Source organism: Halichoerus grypus, chromosome 8, assembly GCF_964656455.1.
Source record: "Halichoerus grypus chromosome 8, mHalGry1.hap1.1, whole genome shotgun sequence".
Lineage (NCBI taxonomy): Eukaryota > Metazoa > Chordata > Mammalia > Carnivora > Phocidae > Halichoerus > Halichoerus grypus.
In genome coordinates this window covers 69,231,013-69,253,825 of record NC_135719.1, presented here as the reverse complement: position 1 = coordinate 69,253,825, position 22,813 = coordinate 69,231,013, and the positions used below count along the sequence as shown (strand labels likewise).

Sequence of the window (22,813 nt, the reverse complement as noted above, 5' to 3'; positions counted from 1 at the left end):
AAAAAAAAAAGAAAAGAAAAGGCTCACGATCTGTACAGCCCAGCATGGCTGCCGGAAGCTCTTCTTAAAGCTGTCACATTACCAGGCAATGTGAAGCCACAGAAATACGGTCTAGGGCTCACTGGGCGTTGGAGATCCTACCCCTCTGCCGAGCATCTCCTGGGGCTGCCACTTGGGAATTTCTGCAAATGGAAAAGCTTCTCCTGCCCCTTAGGCTGAGTCATGTCTGAGCAGGACTCACCTCTGGCCTCCTCCAGATTCCCCTCCCTGGGCACTGTGACTCTTGATTTCTCGAGTATCATGTTCTCGGTGGGTCTGGAGGACGTGAGGGGATATACAGAAAGGAGGTTAGACCTATATGTTTCATCTAACCTCTTTTCTCACTTCTTTTCTCTTCCGGGAGGAGTCAGCTCTGGGTGGGCTCAGGGGAAGGGGGGAGCCTGAGTCCCAGGGCAGCCGCCATCTGTCCCTGTTCCTCCTCTGAAGACCCCAAGAGATCCAGAAAGGAGGGGTGGGGATGTTCTCGCCTACCTCGACATCGTCCCAGCCTCACATGGATCTCCAATGGTCAGAACAGACCTTTTCGGGGCCACCAGCTTGAGGGGAACCACTGGTCTCGGCTGTGTCTTCTTGCCTCTCTGAAAGGGCCAGCAGTGGTCCTCGCATGGCCGGGAGGCCCCCTTTCAGAGCGCGGAGGAGTCCTTGTCCTCGCAGAACCTGGAAAATTACCTCATGTGCACTTTGTCTCAGAGGAAACAGAACTTCTGCCGCCCAACCCCTGACAGGCTGTCTGGTTTTTGCTCCACAGACAATTGTTCCGGTTCAGTATGAAACAAGAATGGCTTGCGGGCTAGTCAAGGGCCATGCCTACTCTGTCACTGGGCTGGAGGAGGTGAGGCTGGTGGGGTGGGAGCCACTTGGGTTGCCTTCCGAAGTCAGGACTTAGCTTCCTGGGCCCCTTCACCTCTGCAGAGCCTGCCTCCTCTCGGGGCGGGGGAGGGGGGTGTTCTGCTCGAGGTCTGGGTCCAGCACCTGTGGCTGGAGGCCCCCCACCCCCACCCCCACCCCCACGCCCCAGGACGGGTAGAGGTGGATCTTGCCACAAGGTGGCGCTCAGATCATCTTTGCTTTTAGTGCTAAAGATGGCAGTTTTCCCCACATTTCCAGGGAACAAATAGAAATCGCTTTGGTTTTATGGAATTGATTTCACGGGCTCTCGTGTTTCCTGTTCTCTGGGAGTTGAACAGTTACAATATTTTGCTCCTCTTGGCATGTCTGGCTGGAGACAGGAAACTTGTCAGGACCACTGTGCACAGCTGGGCAGGCTGGGCCCCACCCACAGGGATTGGCAGAGACTGGAGGAAGGGGCACCTTTTTCTAACTGGTCCACCTATGGGGGCCATTTGTCTGTAGTCCCTCAGCCGGCAGGGGTGTTTTGTTTTGTTTTGTTTTGTTTACTAATTCAAACAGAGACACCTAGTGTGCTAGACTGGCCCACAATTTACACCCTCCCTGCTCCCCTCAAGCTCATAATGGCTGGGAAAATCACTTCTTAGTAGATAGTCAAGCCCTGACCGCTGCAGACTCAGTCTTAGGGCTCTGACATTCCCTCTGCCATTCCACAGAGAGCCTCTGATTAGTCTCCTTGACCAGGACCAGGCAGGACAGGCCCTGTACAGGATTCTCTCCCTATCCCCATCCTAGCCCTCAGGGCAAGACAGAAAACCCCCTTTCCAGGAAGGCCCAGACCAAGAGAGCTTTTTCTCTTTGTCCAAGGCCCTGTTCAAGGGAGAGAAGGTGAAGCTGGTGCGGCTGCGGAACCCCTGGGGCCAGGTGGAGTGGAACGGCTCCTGGAGTGATGGGTAGGTGGTGGGGGCCCGCAGAGCCTGGGGCCAGGCTGTGTTGGATACTGCACCATAAGAGTACTACAAATGCCTCGTCTAAAATTACCCTCAAAACCCATGATCCGCAGAGGGGAAGAGGGGATGTGGGCTCCAGGGAAGGGCCCGCAGAGGAGCCAGGGGAGCTGGGTATCCACAGACCTCACTGATGGCCATTGGCTGAAAAGGAAAGATTCTAGAAAGCATGGGCTAGGTCCAGGTAGAAGCAAAGTTTGAAGGCAGGGGTCTGGACTAGAGGAGTGATTTCCCTTCTCTGTTTCCTTATCTGTAAAATGGGAGCAATGTTACCACTTACATGGTAAGCTGGAGAGTGCCTAGCTAGTGCTAAGATTTCCTCTCCCTCACTGCGCCTGAAAGATCTTGCTGCTTATCACCGAGAGGAACGAACCGGGTGCAGCAAAAGTAACAAACACGGGCAAGTTATATGATGGCTCGAAAACATTTACAAAGCTTTTAGAGTGCACCCAATCACTGGATCCCAATTGCCTCACTGAGTGGGGGGCAGCCCCTTGAGCTCTTTCATTCCCGAGAGGACATAGCTGGACTGCGTAGCTGCACGTGCGCTCTTCAGCCCCTGGGCTTACCTCCACCCAGGGCACCAGCATTGCTGGTTCATTCAGCTCTACCTTCACTTAGAATCACTGAGCACCTGCTGGACAGCAGGCACAGGTCTGGGCACTGAGGATATCCCCTGAACAGGCAGCCTCCCTGGAGAGACTGGGATAATCTGTTGACTCTAGTCTTCCTACTGCCTCTTGCAGACATTCGCGGCATTCCTTCCCTCAGCAGTGAGACAAATTGTCACTTCCTCTGTGCCCAGACACTACTACCTGGAGACTTAGAAATGAACAGGGAGGCACAGGCCCTGCCCCTGTGGACTTTAAGTTCCAGTGGGAAGGACAAAACGACCACTAATAATGAAGATAAAGGTCCCAAAGAGGGAGTCCCTCACCTAGTTTGGGTGGGATAGGAAGAGTAGAGAAAGGTTGCCAGAGAGAGCCACATAGGACTTAGGCTCTCTGCTCTGGGAAGGCCCTCGGGGCCCCGTCAGCGGTCCGCTAGCCCAGGTCACCCTCAGGGACCCTCGCTGTGTTCTCCAGCCCCATAGTTTGGTGTCCAGCCTTAACCCACATCCTGCCAATGCCTCCATGCTGGGACTGCTGACAAGTGGGGCCCATCTCTGGATCACTCAAGGAGACCACCCTCCCTGCTCTGGGTCCCTCCTTCTGCTCTCCGGAACCTCCATTTCCCCTTGAGCATTCCCTGACCCCAAGCCCTTCCTCAATCCCGTACCTTGCCAAGGACAACCCAGTTTAGCTTTATTCTCCTCAGCATGCCTGAAACACAAATGTGCTTCATTTCCTCCCTCCTGAGGAGAGTGTGGAAAACCAGCCAGCCTTTAGAAACACGCAGCCAGGCTATTTCCTGAGGTGGCAGGAGAAAGGAAATGTTTACATGCTTGGTCTTCTTCTCAGAACTCAAACAGTTATTTATTGGAGGGCAGGCGCTGGTCTAAAACTTTTGCATGCGTTATTTCATTCATTGTTCATCGCAGCCCTCTAAGTAGATGATGATACTCATTCCCCTTTTGCAGTTGGGAAAACAGACGCTGAGAGGTTAAGCGACATGCTCAAGGTTACGCAGCTAGTACTGGTATTATTAAATGGAATCCTGAGGGGCGCGGGGGTAGCTCAGTCTGTTAAGTGTCCGACTCTTGATCTCAGCTCTGGTCTTAATCTCAGAGTTGTGAGTTTAAGCCCCATGTTGGGCTTAAAGCCTGCTGGCCATGAAGCCTACTTAAAAAAAAAAAAAAACTACAACTAATGGAATCCAGTTTGTCTATTTCCAGACGTCAACTCTTAACCTTTAAAGTGTGAGGGGGGATAAAAACAAACAAACAAACAAAAAACAAAAAGAAACTGAGCCAGAGAGGGATCAAGCCCTTACAAACCCATTTAAGGTCTTACTCCTGCGGATGGTGAGAAGCCATTATTGGGTTTTACACGGAGGGGATCAGATCAGATTTCCATTTTGATGCTTCGTGCTTGCTGCAATTTGGAGGTGGGCTAGTCTTTCAACATATTTCTCTTGATAGCTCCTGCACCAACCTACATCAGGCCTCCCCTTCTTCTTCCTTCCCTAATTCCTCCATTTTCCCTCCAGTTGGAAGGACTGGAGCTTTGTGGACAAAGCTGAGAAGGCCCGTCTGCAGCACCAGGTCACTGAGGACGGAGAGTTCTGGTGAGTCCAAGGCCCAGGAGGACCCCGAAGGGTAAGGGATGACGTGGGGAGCTGAAATCTCAAACCTCAGTCCCCGGAAAGAGGCCATCAGACCCCAGCCCTCAGGAGATCTGGGCCCTGTCCTCCTCCTCCAGTCCAAGGCCCAGCAAGGATGGGGTTCGGAGAGGAGCTGACCAGGTCACAGTGGTGACTGAGCCTGGGACCAGGCCAGCATGATGTGGCTCCTGCCTCACCTGTGCCCCTCTGTGGCACATGCGGCTCCAGCTACTTGCTCCCTGGCCTTTGCAGAGCTGTCTTCTGAGCCAAGGCAGCTCTACTTTGCTCACCCAATGCCACGCTCACCCTTCACTCAGATCATTTCTACTCAGCCCTCAAGTCTCAGCTTAAAGGGAACTTTCTTCAGGATCCCCTGTTTTGCCCAGGCCTGGGATTAATTAGTGAGACTCATCATCCTCGAAATTGCTTGCTTAGTTGTCTGTCTCTCTTTCTGCTGAGCCCAGCACAGTGCCTGGGTCCAGTGCGGAGGGACACGATTCCATTGGAGAACTAAATGCTGCCAAGCTCTCCCATCAAGGACACAGAAGTTTGAGTCATTACCAGAAGAGATGCTAGTTTGGGGTGCAGACATGAGAACAGATAGTGTGTACCCTAAAGAGGAGAGACAGGGTCCTCTCCGGGGCCGTGCCCGAGTTCGTCTGAACTGTCTGATCGCGCTGCGCTCGTCCCAGCCTCCCACATGGGTCTCTCTCTTTCAACCCCTCAGGATGTCATATGACGATTTCATCTACCATTTCACGAAGCTGGAGATCTGCAACCTCACAGCCGATGCCCTGGAGTCCGACAAGCTGCAGACGTGGACAGTGTCCGTGAATGAGGGCCGCTGGGTGAGGGGCTGCTCTGCTGGAGGCTGCCGCAACTTCCCAGGTGGGAGAGGCTCGGGATGGGGGAAGGGCCGCGCAGAACCAGTTCCAGGGGGAGCTGAGTCTGTACTAAGTTCCCGGGGGGTATCTTGTCTTACGAAACCCTCCCCATTTTACCGAGAAGGAGACGGCCAGGCTGAGGAGCGTGCAGTAGGGAGCTGGTAACAACTTTTAAGCAGGACACCGTGTCAGAACGATGCTGCATTCCTAATGCTGAGGATGGGACTGAACCCAGAGTTAGCGGCGACGGCAAGGGTGCAAGCCAGAGATGATGAGAGCCGGAGCAAGTCCCTGGCAGCGGAGATGGAGGGAAGGGGGCAGATTCAGGGGACAGAATATTGGGTGAAGTCCCTGAAGAGTGACTTCAAGTTTCCCAGTTTGGGGGGGCCTGAGGGAATGGGGTCAGTGTCGCAACATAAGAGACACAGGAGAAAAAACTCAGCGTGTTGTTGGCTTTTCGGTGGAGTTGGTCATGGGCTTGTAGGGAGGGGAGTTGAGCTGGGGACATGGGAAGTTTGAGGCCCCTGTAGAATATCCAGGTGAAGATGTGTCACAGAGAATTGGATGCACAGATTAGAGGTCCTTGGTTGTATGATTAGAACTCAACAGATATTTGTGGAAGAGAGGATGGAAAGAAGAGAAGAAGGAAGGAGGGAAGACAGAAGGGACAGAGGTAGGGAAGGAGGGAGGGAGGGAGTCAAATGCAGATGGGGGCTGGGATCTGCATCGAAATTATGCAGGGACAGTTAAAAAGTGGATAAGACGGCCTAGGGGGCGCAGAACAGTGGGGTGGGAGAGAGGCCTAAGCCCACATCCCAGGGACCAACAGCATTTCAAGGGCAGGCGAGGAAAGGGAAGCCATCAGCAGAGACTGAGAATCACAGTTCAGAGAGGGAGGAGGAGCCAAACAGCCAAGCAGTGGGGCTCCCTCCATCTGTAGAAAGGTCAAGGCTACCCACTGCTCCCCCCACATCATCTGACAAATGCCGGAATCACTCCTTCTGTATTTACTGAGCACCTAGAGGCAGGAGATAAGCAGGTCCCCTCCGTCTTATTCCTCTTCCTGCCCGTTCTCTGAGAGGCAGACCCGAACGTACATTTCCTTCCTGGGGGGCACAGACACTTTCTGGACCAACCCGCAGTACCGCCTGAAGCTCCTGGAGGAGGACGATGACCCCGACGACTCTGAGGTGATCTGCAGCTTCCTGGTGGCCCTGATGCAGAAGAACCGGCGGAAGGACCGGAAGCTGGGGGCCAACCTCTTCACCATTGGCTTTGCCATCTACGAGGTGTGCAGCTCCTGACCAGCTTCAGCCCCAGACACACAGACATTGCTCAGAGGGGAGGGTTTCGGGGGCTTCCCCAGTACTCAGTGACCCCCAGAACTCCTGGCATCAGGCCCACTTGTGTCAGAAGCTCTTAGATATTTGTCACAGGAGGAAAAAAACTCGGGATGGGAGAGCTGGAGTGGGGCTGGGGCTGGCTGGACAGGTGGTGGGAAATCAGGCTTCTGCATTCACTCCACGCTTGCTGGCATTCCCTTCCTGCGTGCTTTTCATCCCAATTCAGATGTGAAATCCACAGAATCTGAGCATCTTCTTTTTTCTGTTTCTCCCCAAGGTTCCCAAAGAGGTATAGAAGTGGCAGTGGCCAGCAATTGTGTGCAGCATTGCCCGGGGGTCCTGTGTCCATCAGTGGCACGTCGGGAAGCTTCCTGGTGGGGTTTGACGGCAGGACTATGATAGGGGAGGGTCTTGCCTGTGTCACGAACTCCAGAGAGGGTGCCTCAGGGTGACCTCCCGACTGTCACCGTCATGATGTGCCCTTTCTCCCTTCCCACCAGAGACAGTCACACACATGCTCTCACACATTCATATTCATGTCTCACACGCATGTGCACACAATTGCTCATACTCATACACATTTGCACTCACAATTACACACACACACAGTCACACAGACACATTCTGAGGGTGACTGCCCTCTTTGGGATGGAGGAATCGCCTCCCTCAGACCCCAGCCAAGGCCCCTCCTGCCTCCTTGGGGTCCTTCCCCAGCCTGGAGGTGATTTGGAGCTGACCAGCAGCAGTTCCGGTAAGTGGGGGAATGATAGACTTGGCCTTCACTTCTGAATCACAACAAAAAAGGAGGAGGAAATGGGGTAGGGAGCTCCAGGGATATTGAGCTATTTGAGGCCTTGGGAGTCGGAGGTAGGTAGGTCATGACTGTGAACTGGGTGACCAGGGAGTCGGGAAGAGACCCCCAGGGGGCTGTGAGCAGGACTGGGTGTCCTTCGCAAGGAGCTCAGTCCCTTGGCTCTTCTCTCCATCAGATGCACGGGAACAAACAGCACCTGCAGAAGGACTTCTTCCTGTACAATGCCTCCAAGGCCAGGAGCAAAACCTACATCAACATGCGAGAGGTGTCCGAGCGCTTCCGCCTGCCTCCCAGCGAGTACGTCATTGTGCCCTCCACCTATGAGCCCCACCAGGAGGGAGAATTCATCCTCCGGGTCTTCTCCGAAAAGAGGAACCTCTCTGAGTGAGTCAGCCCCCCGTTCCCCACCTGTCCCTAAAAGCCCATGCAGCCCATTCCAGAGATTGGAGGCATGAGGTAGCTGGGCCAGTCCCCTCTAGAAGTCCTGGATAGGCTGACCAGGCTGCCCCTCTTCCCCTGCTCCCGAGCCACTGGCCCCACCTCCTCCATTCAGTCAGTCTGTCATCCCACAGATACTTCTTGAGCACCTGCTGTGTTCCAGGCACTCTTCTTCTAGGCACTGAGGATAGGCAGTGAATCAAACAAAGAAATCCCTGCCCTCGTGGAGTTTAACATTCTAACAGGAGACAAGGCATGGGGAAAAACACACACATATATATGTTAGAGGAAGATAAGTGATAAGAAGAAAGAAAGAGAGTAGGGAACAGGGAGAGGAGGCATTGGGGGTGATGGAATTTTTAGGTAAGGTGGCCAGGGAAGTCAGCACGGCCATATCCTGCATTTTTGGTCACTGCAGATGAGCTCATAAGCCCAACTCCTCTGAACTCTGCCCTTGAAAGAAACACAAGGTCCCTGGGTAGGTGGCTGGGCCTGAATTTGGGGAGCTCTGGGCAAAGCCAACAAGAACCCATGTGTGTGCCCTTGGCTGCTGGGGCTGGTGCTGACATGAGGCTGGTTCCTGCGGTGGGAGGATTAGGTCCTGGGGTTCCTTTGAGGTCAGTCCCGATCTGGCTCTGAGAAGCTGCGTGACCTGAGCAAATCCTCTCTGTGCTTCCTGCTTGCTCCTGGTGACACTGAGACCCTCCCCCCACCCATTTGTGTTTCTCACAGGGAAGTTGAAAATACAATCTCCGTGGATCGGCCAGTGGTGAGTGGTTTGGTTCTAATGTGTGAAAAGGTCCCGAGGGTCACCTTCCCTAATCCAGACAGGGGAGAGAAGGGTGGGGGGAGGGGAGAGAGGGTACTGGCAGAGGAAGATGGGAGTCTGGGGGCGTGCAGAGCAATTCTTCCACATTCTTGCAATTTTTCTTTGCCATGACTAGAGTAACAGGCCTCATGGCGCTGGGGCCACATAGCCCAGGGGCTAGGACATGCAGAAGGGAGTCCTAGAGGGGAGAAGCGGTTTGAACTGCTAGAGGGAGGGGTCAAGGCCATAGGAAGGGACACCAAGGGCAGCAACTAGCTTGGATTATGAGGGCCAATCTCAGATACATAATATACACACTGGCTCTGGAGTCAGTGTCAAAACCTGGGTCCTCCACCTACCAGCTGGGTGATTTGGACAAGTTACATAACCCCTCAGTTTTCCTCCTCTGTAAAATAGGGATAATAGGAGGTGCCTTGCAAGGCTTTTGTGACGTTGGAATCTGTGAGATCATGTATGTGAAGTGTCTGGCACAGCACGGGCTCCCACACGGTGGTTATTAGTCATGGGCTTTATATCTTAAAAGGTACTTCTCCCGTGCATTACCTCACTTGATTCTTGCAAGGTTTCTGAGATGCAATAAGATTATTATCCCTGGCATTAAAGTAAGGGAGGAGAGGCTCAGTGGGGTTAAATGGCTCCCTTGAGTTCCCAGAGCTCATAGGTGGCAGGGCTGGAACTGACATCCAGATTCCTGGAGCCCAGGCTCAGGCTCTTTCCTTGGTTGCCATGCTGAGACCTGTTGCCAGGGATGTGAACCCCAGAGTTACGAGCACAGAGTTGGCTTATGTGGTGTCTCCTTGTATTAAGGAGTCTTGTGCCTGCCTTGGGCCTTGGGGCCCTGGTTTGTAAACCAGTCCCTTGTGCTGTGTGACTCTGGCCAATAAGAGGACAGCAAATGCCCCACCGAACTGTCTTCTGGGTAGTCACGCTCACGGTTCTAATCCTGACCCTGTCCAAGTGCCTTCTGAATTATCACGGGACACTGGTTTTAGTATTAAGTGCATTTGGTTCTGCTCTTATCTTTTATTTTATATATTTTTAAATATTTTATTTATTTATTTGAGAGAGAGAGAGAGCACATGCAAGGGGTGGGGCAGAGGCAGAGGAAGAGGGTCAAGCAGACTCCCCTGAGTGTGGAACCCAATGCAGGGTTTGACCCCAACATCACGACCTGAGCCGAAGTCAGACGCTTAATCCACTGAGCCACCCAGGCGCCCCTATTCTTATCTTTTAAACATTAGTCATCAGGGTAGTGTATTTATCAGGAATTTCAAACTCAGGAGAGTATGGGAACTGGCATGCCACCTGAACAGGGCAGGCAGGCGTGGGAGTTTGGATGTCCCTGGACACAGGCATATGGCCTGCAGCTCTCAACTGACTCTTAAGCTTCAGTGTTGGAGGGACAACTGGAGTGGTGGTGACTGTGGCATCTGGAGGGCGCAGACAGCAGCTACTCTCAGCTCCCCATTTTTGCCACAGTGGGTCGCAGGCGCATGCAGCCTTCCAGACCTTCTAGTTTTATTTTTTAAAGCCCAAAACCTAGATTTCCATATTAAGTCTCTCCCTATGTTAAATATTTGCAAAAACAACAACAGAAAAAAAAAAAGAAAACAAAACCCAAAACTCTGTAAATCAAACAAAATTCATTTTTAGGCCAATTTGGGTGAGCCACTTCTTTTGGTGTTTTAGTAACTAACTTCCATTAAAAATACAAAACACTGGCGCCTGGGTGGCTCAGTTGTTAAGCGTCTGCCTTCGGCTCAGGTCATGATCCCAGGGTCCTGGGATTGAGCCCCGCGTCGGGCTCCCTGCTCCGTGGGAAGCCTGCTTCTCCCTCTCCCGCCCCCCCTGCTTGTGTTCCCTCTCTCGCTGTGTCTCTCTCTGTCAAATAAATAAATTTAAAAAAAAAAAAAATACAAAACATTAGCCAGAAGATCCCTTTCCTGGGCGGTGTCCAGAATAGGAGTGGACTATAAACCAGAGCCGCCGCCAGGGCAGCCGCCAGTCTCTGAGCCCGGAAAATTCTCACCTCCCTTCACCCTCCAGGCCTCTTTTGGTTCTATGTAGCCCAGATTCCTGGACCCCGGAACCTCACCCCAAGCTGAGGACCAGGTCACAGGGAAGCCAAAAGCCACTGGGTTTTCTGGAAACTTGACTTTCACTTATTCTGCATTTATTGTTTCCTTTCCTTATGCAGAAAAAGAAAAAAATCAAGGTGGGTGTAACAGGGTGAGTGGGCAGACAGCAGAGGGTGTTTGTGCACGTGTGTGTGTGACAGCATGTGTACCAGACTTGCCTCCTCCCTCACTGCCCCCCCCCCTCCTGGGCCCGAGGTGCAGCTCTGGGTGGGGACCAATGTTACACTGGCCAAGGGAAGGCTGCATGCCAGGCACTCTTCCAGGTGCTTTGCATGGATATACTCAATCCTCACAACGACCCTGTGAGACTGGTACTGTTAGTATCCCCACTTGCAGAGGACAACAAGGTACAGATGAAATGACTTGTCCAAGGCCACAGAGCCAGTAAGTGGCAGAGCCCGCACTGGGAGCCGGGCAGTCTGGCCCCAGAGTCTGCTCGGCACCCCCATGCCCACCTCTCCACTGAGGGAGGGAAGGGATGGCCAACCAGTGAAAACGGGCCTCTTGCAAAAACCAGAAGGAGCACCCCTTCTTTCTCAGAAGTGGGTTTGGCTCTGCTAAGCAAGGCTTGATTCTTGGGGGGAATGGCAGCTGGTTGTTTCTCAGGGTACAGTGAGATAGGTGTGTGAGGGTTTCCAAGGAGACGGTCTCAAGATGCCAGCCACCCGCTCTGTAGACAGGACTGCTCCTTCTCCCTCCCTTCTTTTCCCTGCCTGCTCCCCACTCCTCCTTTTTTCTTGGCCTGCTGGGGTTGGGGCAGAAGAGGATGCCCAGAGAGGCTAAGTCATTGCCGGGGCTCTTATTCCAGGAGAAGCTCTTGTTCCAAATCCCCTTCTAGACAAGTGACCTCTCGTTCCAAACGCAGGCTCCGCTAAGCCATGTGACCCAACAGACTCGGCATGCTGTGTCCAGCTAGCAATGGGGAAGAGGGAAGAGATCTTCACCCTCACAGCCCCAGAGGAGCTCATCAACCTGACTGGTTTAATGGGGAATGAGAGCTCCCTGGGCAGCTTCCCCTCTTGGGGTCTTGGTAGGTTGTGGTGATCTATGGATTGACCAGGGCCTCTAAGATCTCCTCCTACGTGTCCTGGTTATAACCACTCGGCTGTAAGGACACTATTGCTAAAGGCGACCATGTGTGCTTAAAGCATCTCAGGGGCCTCCGAGCAAAGCTTTCATCTGGGACCAGGGGCACTGTTCCCTTTGTGTGATTTTAGAATTCAAGATTACAGTTGTTGAGCAATTCAAACTCCCTCCTACATCCTTGTTCCATTTACCCCATAACCTTCCCATGGTCTCCAGGGCCTACCCATGATGGCTAACCCTTTCCAAATTTTGGGTTGACCACTCAGAGTGCCATCCGGAAATGACTGACCTTTGAGCATCCTCAAGCCCATGAGGTAGGTAGTAGCCATAGGCCATCAGACAAGGTTTGGTGTTAGTGTTTATGGTGGTTCCTGGAAAGATCCAACATAGAGGTCCTCTGAGTATTGAAGCTGGTGCAGACCAGAGCTGACATTGATCAAGCACCTACCACATATGAGACACTGTGCTAGGGGTAAAACATACACTGCTTTCTGTTACAACAGTATCTATAAGGTAGGTGCTATTATCATTCCCTTTCTATATATAGTTTACAGATATTCAGAGAAGTGAAGAAACTTGCCCAAGGACACACAACTAATGAGTGGGGAAACTGGAAGCCATATCTATCTGCTCTAAACCCGTGTTTCTTGCCCTCACCAATCTGGTTCAGGCTCCTTACACTCCAAGACCTGTGTTATCCAGACCCACACTTAGGCCCGGAGACGTGTGCCTTAGCAGGGGTGACCCATGGACACACCACGTCCAGAGGCACACATTTCCCCTCCAACTGTGATCCACACTGGCTCTACGACCCCTACAAGAATCAGTTGCTTGAGCAAGACCCTTTGCTTGAAAGGCAGAGCAAGCCAGGGTCTTTGGGGCCTGCTGGGAACCAAAGTTCTGGAAGCTTGTTTCCACAGGTCTGCCCATTGGTGCTGTTCTAGATGAATAGCATGGAAAAGCAGACGGAGATTGAGAAACTGGTCAGGTTGCTTTTCTGCATTGAGAGACTCTGATTGCCCCATTGCTTTCTGCACGGCAGCCACAAGCCCTGACGCCTTAGCCTTCTTCTAGTTTTCCCTGTGGGGCGTATGGCTCCAGCTAGGATCCACGTAGCATGGCAACTGCTCTCTACTCTTTTTGTGTCCTCTTCACTTGCATGAGCATGTCTTGAGTCTGAAATATTTTGCAGTACAATTTTATACTCGGTATCTCATGCGCACCCCCACCCAAGAGCCCTATGGGAAAGGTCAAGCAGGTTTTGTCATCCACATTAATGGATGAGTAACCTGAGGCCAGAGAGGATATTGCTTGTATGTGAGGGCAGCGCTGGACTTCCAGCTCAGTGTTCTGACCTCTCCCCCACCGACCGTGCCACTAATCCGAGACCCTTTTTCAGCCTGTCCTCTGCAGTCGTAGAGGTTCCTTGGCGGGACCTCCCAGTTACCATGGGTGACATGGGTGTGCTGAGGGAAAAAAGCTCTACCCTCTTCATCGAGCAGAGAAGCTTGTTCTTAATAACTTCATATACACTGGGCTTCTGGAGAAATTTAATTTGAACAGTATTTCCATTTGAAAAAAAAAAAAAAGCCTCCACGATATTTGAAAATCATTGCACTAAATCACACTGCTTCTAACATTCTTAGCATTTTCACGTGTACTGACGGCCTTGTTTAACCCTCAGAGCTCCACCATCAGGAGATAAGGAACTGAGATAGTTTCTATAGTTTACAGATATTCAGAGAAGTGAAGAAACTTGCCCAAGCACACACAACTAATGAGTGGGGAAACTGGAAGTCATATCTATCTGCTCTAAACCCATGTTTTTACTTGAAACATGCTTGAAAGGCAGGGCAATGGAGGCCCATCAAGACTTAGCATCTTTCCCCAAATCACAGACAGCTTGCTAGTGGCAGGGATGGAGCTGGGACTGAGGTTCAAGAGCTCCCAACTCTGCTCTTCTCTTCATTGGACAAAGCTGCTCCAGGAAGGAGGCTGCATCCACGTGCCCGCTCAGCCTGTAATCCCTGCTTCCTTCCTGCCCCTTCCCCACTTCCCTCTTCTCTCCAGCCCATCATCTTCGTTTCGGACAGAGCAAACAGCAACAAGGAACTGGGTGTGGACCAGGAATCAGAGGAGGGCAAAGACAAAACGAGCCCTGATAAGCAAGAGAAATCCCCACAGGTTTTTGAGCATGTGGCATGAATGGGGTGGCCAGCGTACCCTGGGGTCCTCTGGATTGTAGGGGCTGTAGGGTGGGGTGTCCCTATAGCATCTGGAGGTTTGGATGTATCCCACTGACCTTTTCTCTCATCAAGTTCTCCTAAAATTTGGGGTGCTGCTTGGGTGAATGTCTTGGGGGTTGGCAGCCATTCCACGCCAGTCCTGGGCCTGGGAAGGACAGGCTGAGCCTGCCCGCTGGAGCCCCCAGCCCGGACAGTGAAGGAAAGGGGAGGCAAAGTCTGAGACGCAACCAGCTTGAGAGAGCCCAAGACAGAGCAACCCGTTTCCTAGTATCTTCGAGCTCTTGACAGTGAGAGGATAGAGGATAGTAGCAGAAAAGGGGGTGGACCTCAGAAATGGAGGCCCGCAGAGCCCAGGGAAGGGTATTCTATTGAAGTGGGGAGAGGGGGGCATAGAAAGCTTAGTGGAGCTGAGGCTAAGGGACCAAAGCCCACAGACAAAGCCAGGGCCATGTCCTCTATGCTGCAGTGTCCATGCAGCGGAGTGGGGGGGTCCTCTGAGGACTTAGCCTTGAAGACACAGGTGGACACAGGTGGCTGGAGGTGTCAGAATGCTCTGGTCCCCTCTGTCCTTCTCATCTGGTTGAGAAGGTCAAGTTGAAAACAGTGGGGAAGGCTCTAGCTGGTGGGGGTGGGGAGAGAGGGCCAAGGGGGCTGTCCGCATGTCTGCATGGCTGATGTAAGCTCTCTGGCTAGGATGTCTGGAATGAAGGGTCACTGGGGCCTAGAGGATTCTCACTCCAGCTCACTAGGCTCAACTAAGAAAGAAAAGCCTTTGTCCTGTACCCAGCTCCTGCTGCCACCTAGGCCTGTTTAGGCACTCTGGCTCCTTCGGCCCTGAAAGAACTTTCCTCCTGCATCTGCCCATCTCCCTGATTACCTGTGAACCAGTTTTCCTTTGTGCTTCCACAGCCACGGCCTGGCAACACTGACCAAGAGAGTGAGGAGCAGTTGCAATTCCGGAACATTTTTAGGCAGATAGCAGGCGATGTGAGTACTGCCGACCCTGACTCCTCTCCTGCTCAAATGACTGGTTATTTCATTATTGTTCAGTAGGGGTCATTAGGCTTTTGGTAGAAGCAGGGGCTATGTATGTGTAGCACAGAAAAAACCCACCAGTCAGGTCCTAGACCATCATCCGCTTGGGTGGCTCAGAGGCCTTTTTGCCCTGAGCTGCCCACTGCAGTCTGGACGCGGAGGGCGCCGTGTCTTCCTTGGAAAAGCCCCGGCTTCCCAGGACAGCACGGCAGTGATGGAGACTTGACAAGCACGGGGACTTGTTTTGCAAACCCTGTGCTCCATCAGGAGCTGCCCTCTAGAACTGTTCTTCTCTACTCCCTTCCTCCTCAGGACATGGAGGTCTGTGCAGATGAGCTCAAGAATATCCTTAACACGGTTGTGAACAAACGTGAGTGGCTCACAGTGTATATGGAGGATGGGCAGGCAGGAGCGGGTGTCCGGGTACCTGAAAGAAGCTCCTCACTCTTTTCCCTACCGCCCAGATAAGGACCTGAAGACACAAGGGTTCACGCTGGAGTCCTGCCGTAGCATGATTGCCCTCATGGATGTATCCTTCCTGCCGCTCTTCCCCACTATGCTTCTCTGTCATCAGCCCCTGTGCAGCCCACGGGGGCCGAGGCAACAAGGGGTGCCCAGTCAGAAAGAGAGGCCCAAATTTGTGCCTAAGGGAGGACTTGAGGTCCCGAGCTACTGGTCTGAAGGGGGCTGTTGGAGGAGGCACAGTTGGGCAGGACATTGGGCTATAACCAGCCCCTAACCTCTGCCCTCACCTCAGGCCTAGGATTCTGCCTAGGGCCTGGTCCAAGCCAACATGGTCCTGAGGAGACAGGCTCCCTGGGTTTTAGAGCAGACACGAACTCTGACTGCAGAGGTGTGGAAGGGAGGGTTAAATACCAGGACAGGGCAGTGGGAGGCTACCTGGGGCAGAGCCTTCCTGTGAGGTGACCTTCCCTGCAGTCGCTAGAACCCCCTCCTCCCGGTCCAGGGGGATCTCGCTATGCGTGTCCTGTAGCCCTGACCTCCTTCCTCCAGACAGACGGCTCTGGGAGGCTGAACTTGCAAGAGTTCCATCACCTCTGGAAGAAGATTAAAGCCTGGCAGGTGAGAAGAGAAGGAAGCATGGGAGTGAAGGAGGGGGGCTAATTCAGGGGTTTACTGTGTGATCTCTGTCCGCAAATTTTCTGTTGCCAGAGAATTTTCAAACACTATGACACAGACCAGTCTGGTACCATCAACAGCTATGAGATGCGAAATGCAGTCAACGAAGCAGGTGCTGGGGAAGACAGTGGGGGGCGGGGACGTGGACAGGGCTGGTGGAATCAGTGGGTTGGGGGGACAGAGGAGGGACACGGGGTGGCTGAGAGGCAGGGAATAGGACAGAATGCAGGCAAGGATTCAGCCTACTTCCTCCTTCCCCACGCCGCCCTCCACAGGTTTTCACCTCAACAGCCAGCTCTACGACATCATTACCATGCGCTATGCAGACAAACACATGAACATCGACTTCGACAGCTTCATCTGCTGCTTCGTCAGGCTGGAGGGCATGTTCAGTAAGTGGGGGGCTGCCCTTCCACACCCTGGGGTCAGACGGCAGCAGCGGTAGGAATCTTGGCCTGACCATCTTCCAGTCTACTCTCTCCAAGCTGAACAAAGGCAAAGGCCCACTTTAAGCTCAGAATGGGCTGGTAAAGGGAGGGTGATTGTGCATACTCTGCCTGGCACGTTTTTGTGCTGAAGGACAGCACTTAGCACATGGTCTTCTGAAGAGAAGTTACAGTAGTGGAGGGGAAGTGAGCCCGTAACTGCCTGTGTGTTCTTCCCCACAGGAGCTTTTAATGCATTTGACAAGGATGGAGATGGTATCATCAAACTCAACGTTCTAGAGGTAAAGCCTAATAGAAGCAGTATATTCACCCTGTACCTTAAAATTCCGGGTAGAGGAGCCAATGAGGGTGACTGGAGGCACTGTGTGCTCCTCACTTCCAAATGCTGGGGGAGGGATGGCCTAGGAAAGGAATAGAAAGGCAAGCTCATAGGGAATGAGTACTGGGGGAAGACTCCAAAGGGTACTCAGATCCTAAAAGGCTTTTCTGCTGGAAAACATACCTTCCTAGTAGAGATTGGGGAAGCAGGCCCTAAACCACTGCTTCTTAGAAAATCTTCCCAGGGTCTGGCATGCTGGGGCTGTCCTTCTCCCCCCACCCTATCAGACCCTTAGGGTTGGGCTCTTTTTTCTTGGTTGCATTCTGATCTTGGGACTTCCTCTTTCAGTGGCTGCAGCTCACCATGTATGCCTGAACCAAGCTGGCCTCATCCAAGGCCATACAGATCACTCAGGATTTCCATTTCATCCAATATAGCTAGAGCCACTTACCTCAAAGGACACTGTAGCTGCGCCCTGCCCGGCCCCCCAGCAAGCCTCCAGGCACCTCATCGGTCTTGTTCCTCCTCTGCTTCACTCCCCACTCGGCCTCAGGGCATCTGTCCATCTGTCACGCCCACATTGACCCTTCAGTTAAGAAATGAGAGAGAATAATTTTGTCCTTTTGCCACATGGAGCCAAGTGTCTGTCTGCCTTAGCAAGTTGTCGCCCAGGCTGAGACGTTTGCTCAGGATCTGAGTGGCCTCAGCTCTGAAGTAAATGCTCTCCTTAGCTTGCCCTAGGCTATTCACAGAAGCATTTGCCAATGGCACTCAGCACTTCCTGTGCTAGTGTCCTCCATCGCCTTCGTGTCACCCATGGGACGGTAACCAAACTAGCACTTGGTTCTGTCTCATTGTTTCAGGATGGGCCTGCTCCGGGATAAACTAGCTCAGTGGAAGAGGGCTGGATACTTTGGGCTGTCTGACTCATAAGTTTGGCTGCATTCTGAAAAAGAGTTGATCTAAATAAAGGCATGTGTATGGCTGGTTCAGTTGTGTTTTGTCTTCTCACATTTAGAATATCAGCCAGAGCAGGGCTGAGTAGCTTCCAATGTTACACTCAACTGTCATGCAGAGAGCCCGAGTTTCAGAAGACAAGAGACACAAATGCACACACAAACAAAACCTGGACCCCATGGTAACCATGCCTATTGGTAGTTCTTGAACATAGGAATCACTCCGATACTTTTCAAGATCGGTAAGAAAGGGAAGAGCTGTTGGTGTATAGAATATCAAGAATAAATGAGCAGCCCTGTCACTGGAAGGGCCAGTTACCTGAGTGTAATGGAACAGAGATGTAGTTGTGGTTTTTGTTCTTGAGGAGTGTCAGGTGTACAACACTGTGATTGGACATCTGTAGACACTATAAAGTAATCACCCAAAAGTCTGCTTGCTATCCATCACCCTACCACCCACCCCCTTTCGCGCCTATCACCCACCTTCCACCCCTCCAAACCTCCTTCCCTCTGGTAACCACTGATCTGTTTTCTGTATCTGAGTTTTGTTTTTTTAGATTCCATGTACAAGCAAAACCATACAGTATTTGTTTTTCTCCTTCTGAGTTATTTCACTGCTTAATACCCTCAAGGTCCACCTATGTTGTTGCCAATAGCAAGATTTCATTCTTTTTTTATGGCTCAGTAGTATGCCATACATATACGCCATAGCTTCTTTATTCATGCATCCACTGATGGACACTTAGGTTGTTTCCATATTTTGATTATTGTAAAGAATGCTGCAGTGAACATAGGAGTGTAGGTATCTTCTCAAATTAGTGTTTTGGTACCCTTCAAATACTCTGTAGTTCAATAGCTGGATCACATGGTCATTCTTCATTTTTTTAACAATCTCCATACTGTTCTTCAAAGTGACTGCACCAACTTATAACCCACCAAGTGTCCAAGAGTTCCCTTTCCTCTACATCCTCACTGACACTTACTACTTTTAATCTTTTTGATAACAGCCATTCTGACAGATGTGAGGTGATAACTCATGGGTTTTCATTTACATTTCCCTAATAATTAATGATGTTGAATATCTTTTCACATGCCTGCTGGCCATCTGAATGTCTTCTTTGGAGAAATGTCTATTTCTCTCCATTTTTTAATTGGGTTTTTTGTTGTGTGAGTTCTTCATATATTTTACATATGAACCCCTTATCAGATGTATAGTTTCCAATTATGTTCTTCCTTTTAGTAGGTTACCTTTTCGTTTTGATGATGGTTACCTTTGCTGTGCAGAAACCGTTCAGCTTATCAAGTCCCACTTGTTTATTTTTGCTTTTATTTCTGTTGCCTTTGGAGTCTGATCACAAAAACAATGCTAAGACTGTTGTCATGGAGCTTACCACCTATGTTTTCTTCTAGGAACAGGTCTCACCTTCAAGCCTTTAATACGTTTTGAATAAATTTTTGTGCATGGCATAAGATAATGATCTAGTTTCTTTCGTTTGCATGTGGCTGATCAGTTTTCCCAAAACCATGTATTTAAGAGAGTGTCCTTTCTCATTGTATGTTCTCGGTTTCTTTATCAGAAATTATCTGTATAGGTGTAGGTTTATTTCTGGGTTCTCAGTCTGTTCCATTGATCTGGGTGTGTTTTTTGCCAGTACCATACTGTTTTGATTCCTATAGCTTGGTAGAATAGTTTGAAACCAGGGAGCAACCAGCTTGGCTCTTCTTTGTTAAGATTGCTTTGGGTTTTGGGGCTCTCTTGTGCTTCCATAAAAATTTGAGGATTGGCCCCACATTGGGCTCCCTGCTCAGCGGGAAGCCTGCTTCTCCCTCTCTCGCTCCCCCTGCTTGTGTTCCCTCTCTCCACTCTGTCAAATAAATAAAATCTTAAAAAATATTAGGATTGTCTCTTCTATTTCTGTGAAATATGTCATTGGGGCTTTGACAGGGATTGCGCTGAAATCTGTAGATCGCTTTGGGTAGTATGGGCATTGTAACAATATTAATTCTTCCAATCCATGAGCACCGAATATCTTTCCATTTATTTGTGTCTTCTTCAATTTCTTTCATTAATGTTTTATAGTTTCCAGTGTATAGGTCTTTTACTTCCTTGGTTATATTTATTCGTAGGCACTTTATTCTTTATGATACAATTATAAATGGGATTTTCTGGATTTGATAGTTCAAACTATTATCAGTGTTTAGCAATGCAACATATTTTTATATCTTGATTTTGTATCCTGCAACTTCACTGAATTCTTTTTATTCTAAGTTTGTGGGGTCTTTGGGGTTTTCTATATATATATCATGTCATCTGCAAATAGTGACAGTTTTACTTCTTCCTTTCCAATCTGGATGCCTTTTATATCTTTTTCTTACCTACTTGCTTTGCCTAGGACTTCTAATACCTATGTTGAGTAAGTGGTGAGAGTGGGCATCCTTGTCTCATTCCTGATCTTAGAGAAAAAGCTTGCAGCTTTTCCCCATTATGTTGTTAGCTGTGGGCTTGTCATATATGGCCTTTATTATGTTGAGGTATATTCCCTCTATACCCACCCTTTTATCACAAATGGGTGTTGGAATTATGTCAAATACTTTTTCTCCACTTATTGAGATGATCATGTTTTTATCATTCTTTTTGTTAATGTGGTTAATTACATTGATTTACAGATGTTGAACCATCCTTGTATCACTGGAGTAAATCCCATTTGATCGTGGGGTATGACCCTTTTTTTTAATGCATTGTTTAATTTGATTTGCTAATATTTTGTTGAGAATTTTTGAATGTATATTCATCAGGAATATTGGCTTGTAATTTTCCAGTGTCATCCTTGTCTTGTTTTGGTATTAGGGTGATGATGGCCTTATAGAATGAGTTTGGAAATGTTCCCTTCTCTTCTGGTTCTTTTTTTTTTTTTTTGGAAGAATTTGAGAAGAATTGGTATTAATTCTTCTTTGAATGTTTGGTAGAATTCACCAGTGAAGCTGTCTGGTCCTAGGCTTTTGTATGTTGGGAGGTTTTTGATTATTGATTTGAGTTTCCTTACTAGCAATCAGTCTGTTCAAAGATTTTCTATTTCCTCTTGATTCAGCATTGGTAGGTTGTTTCCCGAAATTTATCCATGTCTTCCAGGTCATCAAATTTGTTGGTATATAATTGTTCACAGTAGTCTCTTATGACCCTTTGTATTTCTGTGGTATCAGTCGTAATGTCTCCTCTTTCATTTCTGATTTTGAGTCCTCTTTTTTTCTTGGGTGAGTCTAGCTAAAGGTTTGTCTGTTTTATCAAAGCAACAGCTCTTAGTCATTTATCTTTCTACTGTCTTGGTAGTCTCTTTTTTATATAAATATATTTGTTTCCTTCCTTCTACTTACTTTTGGGCTTCGTTTCTTCCTCCCCCCCCCTTTTTTTTTTTGAGAGAGCATGCACATGAGTCAGGGGAGAGAGAATCCCAAGCAGGCTCCACACCCAGCACAGAGCCTGACGCATGGCTCAATCTCACGACCCTGATATCATGACCTGAGCTAAAATCTAGAGTTGGACCCTTAACCAACTGAGCCACCCAGGTACCAGTTTCTTCCCTTTCTTTTTTTTTAAGTTATTTTAGCTATAACATTAGACTACTTGAGCTTTTTTTCTTGAACTAGGCCTGTGCTGTAGCCCATAGATTTGGTATGTCGTATTTCTGTTTCATTTGTCTCTAGGTATTTTTTTCTATCTCCTTTATTTCAATGACCTATTGATTGTTCAGTGGCATGTTTAGTCTCCTATTTTTGTGGTTTTTCCAGTTTTCTTATTATAACTGATTTCTAGTTTCATACCATTGTAGTTGGAGAATATGCTTGATATGACTTCAATATTTAATTTATTGAAACTTGTTTTGCTGCTAATCTAACCAGGAGATTGTCCCATGGGCATGGAATATGTATTCTGCTGCTTGAATGGAATGTTCTGTACATATCTATTGAGCCCATCTGGTTGTGGCACAGCTGTTGCAGAGGGAGGGTGAACATGAAACATGCGCAGCCCAGATGCGATGTACTCACTTGGCCCAGTTGTGGTGTGGCTGCTTGCATAGGTTCAGTGGGACAAGGAGCATGCTTACCAGTGCTAGCAGCCTAGAGGGAGGGCACCAAACATGGTGCCCACCAACTCTGTTACCAGCTAGTTAGAATGAGATTGTAAAAATGGCACCAGCCAGTGCTTCTGTCCCCAGAGAAAGTCACAGCAGTTCTTGCCTGTAGTCACATTAGGATTAGCAAATGGGTGTCTCCCTCAGTTATAGTCTAGGCTCTTTTCAAATTATTTTTGCAGTGGTTTTCAGGATGAGTGGATGGGCGTGTGAGCCCTTTACGAGCAGGTTCTTTGTTCTCTACAGTTCTATGGTTCCCCTGGACTTAATAATCCAAAACCAGATGTTTGGGGAGCTTGTCTTTCTGGTGCCAGACACAAGGGTCTGGATGCCTGAAGTGAGGGCATACCCCTTCACTCTTCGAGGAAAAGCTCTGTATTTTGGGGATCCCTTCCTGATAGTGGGTCATCGTACCTCAAGTAGGATCCGGAGGGAGACCGCGTCTCTGCCTCTCCTGTCTCAATGCATCTCTTTTATCTTTTGTTGTGGAGATGCTGTTAATCTAGTTCCCAGGTCATTTGCAGAGGAAAATTATTCTTTATATAACTGTAAATTTGTTATCTGTGGGAGAAGGTGAATTCAAGGTCTTCCTAGACAGCCATCTTGAACCCCGAAGACGTAGTTTTAATCCTAGCTCCTTCACTAAATGACTGACCTATTTTATGACGTTGGACAAATCCTTAAATGTAGCTGTTTGCCAAACTTATCTGGACCATGGTCTGTGGTACATCTATAACCATCTTGTGTTTTCCACTCAATTTCCTTCTTGCTGTCTATACCAACATGGAGAAAAAAGGATTGGCTATTAATAAGCAGATAAGGTAGCAAAAG

The 22,813-nt window shown here is 49.7% G+C and overlaps 2 protein-coding genes across 5 annotated transcripts in view; one reads left to right on the top strand and one right to left on the bottom strand.

Annotated features, from left to right (window-relative positions):
* LOC144382897 (uncharacterized) overlaps positions 1 to 17,457 on the bottom strand; it is a 28,918-nt gene extending 11,461 nt beyond the window's left edge. Inside the window, exons 1-2 of the mRNA XM_078079487.1 lie at positions 17,348 to 17,457; positions 16,895 to 16,978 (exon numbers count right to left, since the gene is read on the bottom strand). Of these exons, the coding sequence (XP_077935613.1) occupies positions 16,895 to 16,978; positions 17,348 to 17,407 (144 nt within the window). The 5' untranslated portion in view covers positions 17,408 to 17,457. The remainder of the gene's footprint in view (positions 1 to 16,894; positions 16,979 to 17,347) is intronic.
* The window catches only part of CAPN3 (calpain 3), a 47,591-nt gene extending 29,709 nt beyond the window's left edge, over positions 1 to 17,882 (top strand). For 2 of the 4 annotated variants that reach the window (XM_036084632.2, XM_078079486.1), the window contains exons 6-21: positions 809 to 892; positions 1,777 to 1,862; positions 4,065 to 4,142; positions 4,906 to 5,066; positions 6,182 to 6,351; positions 6,683 to 6,694; positions 7,395 to 7,603; positions 8,390 to 8,426; positions 14,866 to 14,943; positions 15,304 to 15,361; positions 15,456 to 15,520; positions 16,006 to 16,074; positions 16,165 to 16,243; positions 16,407 to 16,523; positions 16,800 to 16,858; positions 17,245 to 17,882. In XM_036084632.2, the coding sequence (XP_035940525.1) occupies positions 809 to 892; positions 1,777 to 1,862; positions 4,065 to 4,142; positions 4,906 to 5,066; positions 6,182 to 6,351; positions 6,683 to 6,694; positions 7,395 to 7,603; positions 8,390 to 8,426; positions 14,866 to 14,943; positions 15,304 to 15,361; positions 15,456 to 15,520; positions 16,006 to 16,074; positions 16,165 to 16,243; positions 16,407 to 16,523; positions 16,800 to 16,858; positions 17,245 to 17,271 (1,389 nt within the window). In that variant the 3' untranslated portion in view covers positions 17,272 to 17,882. The other 2 variants (XM_036084631.2, XM_078079485.1) reach the window with 2 other exon arrangements.
* The last annotated feature ends 4,931 nt before the right edge of the window (positions 17,883 to 22,813 follow it).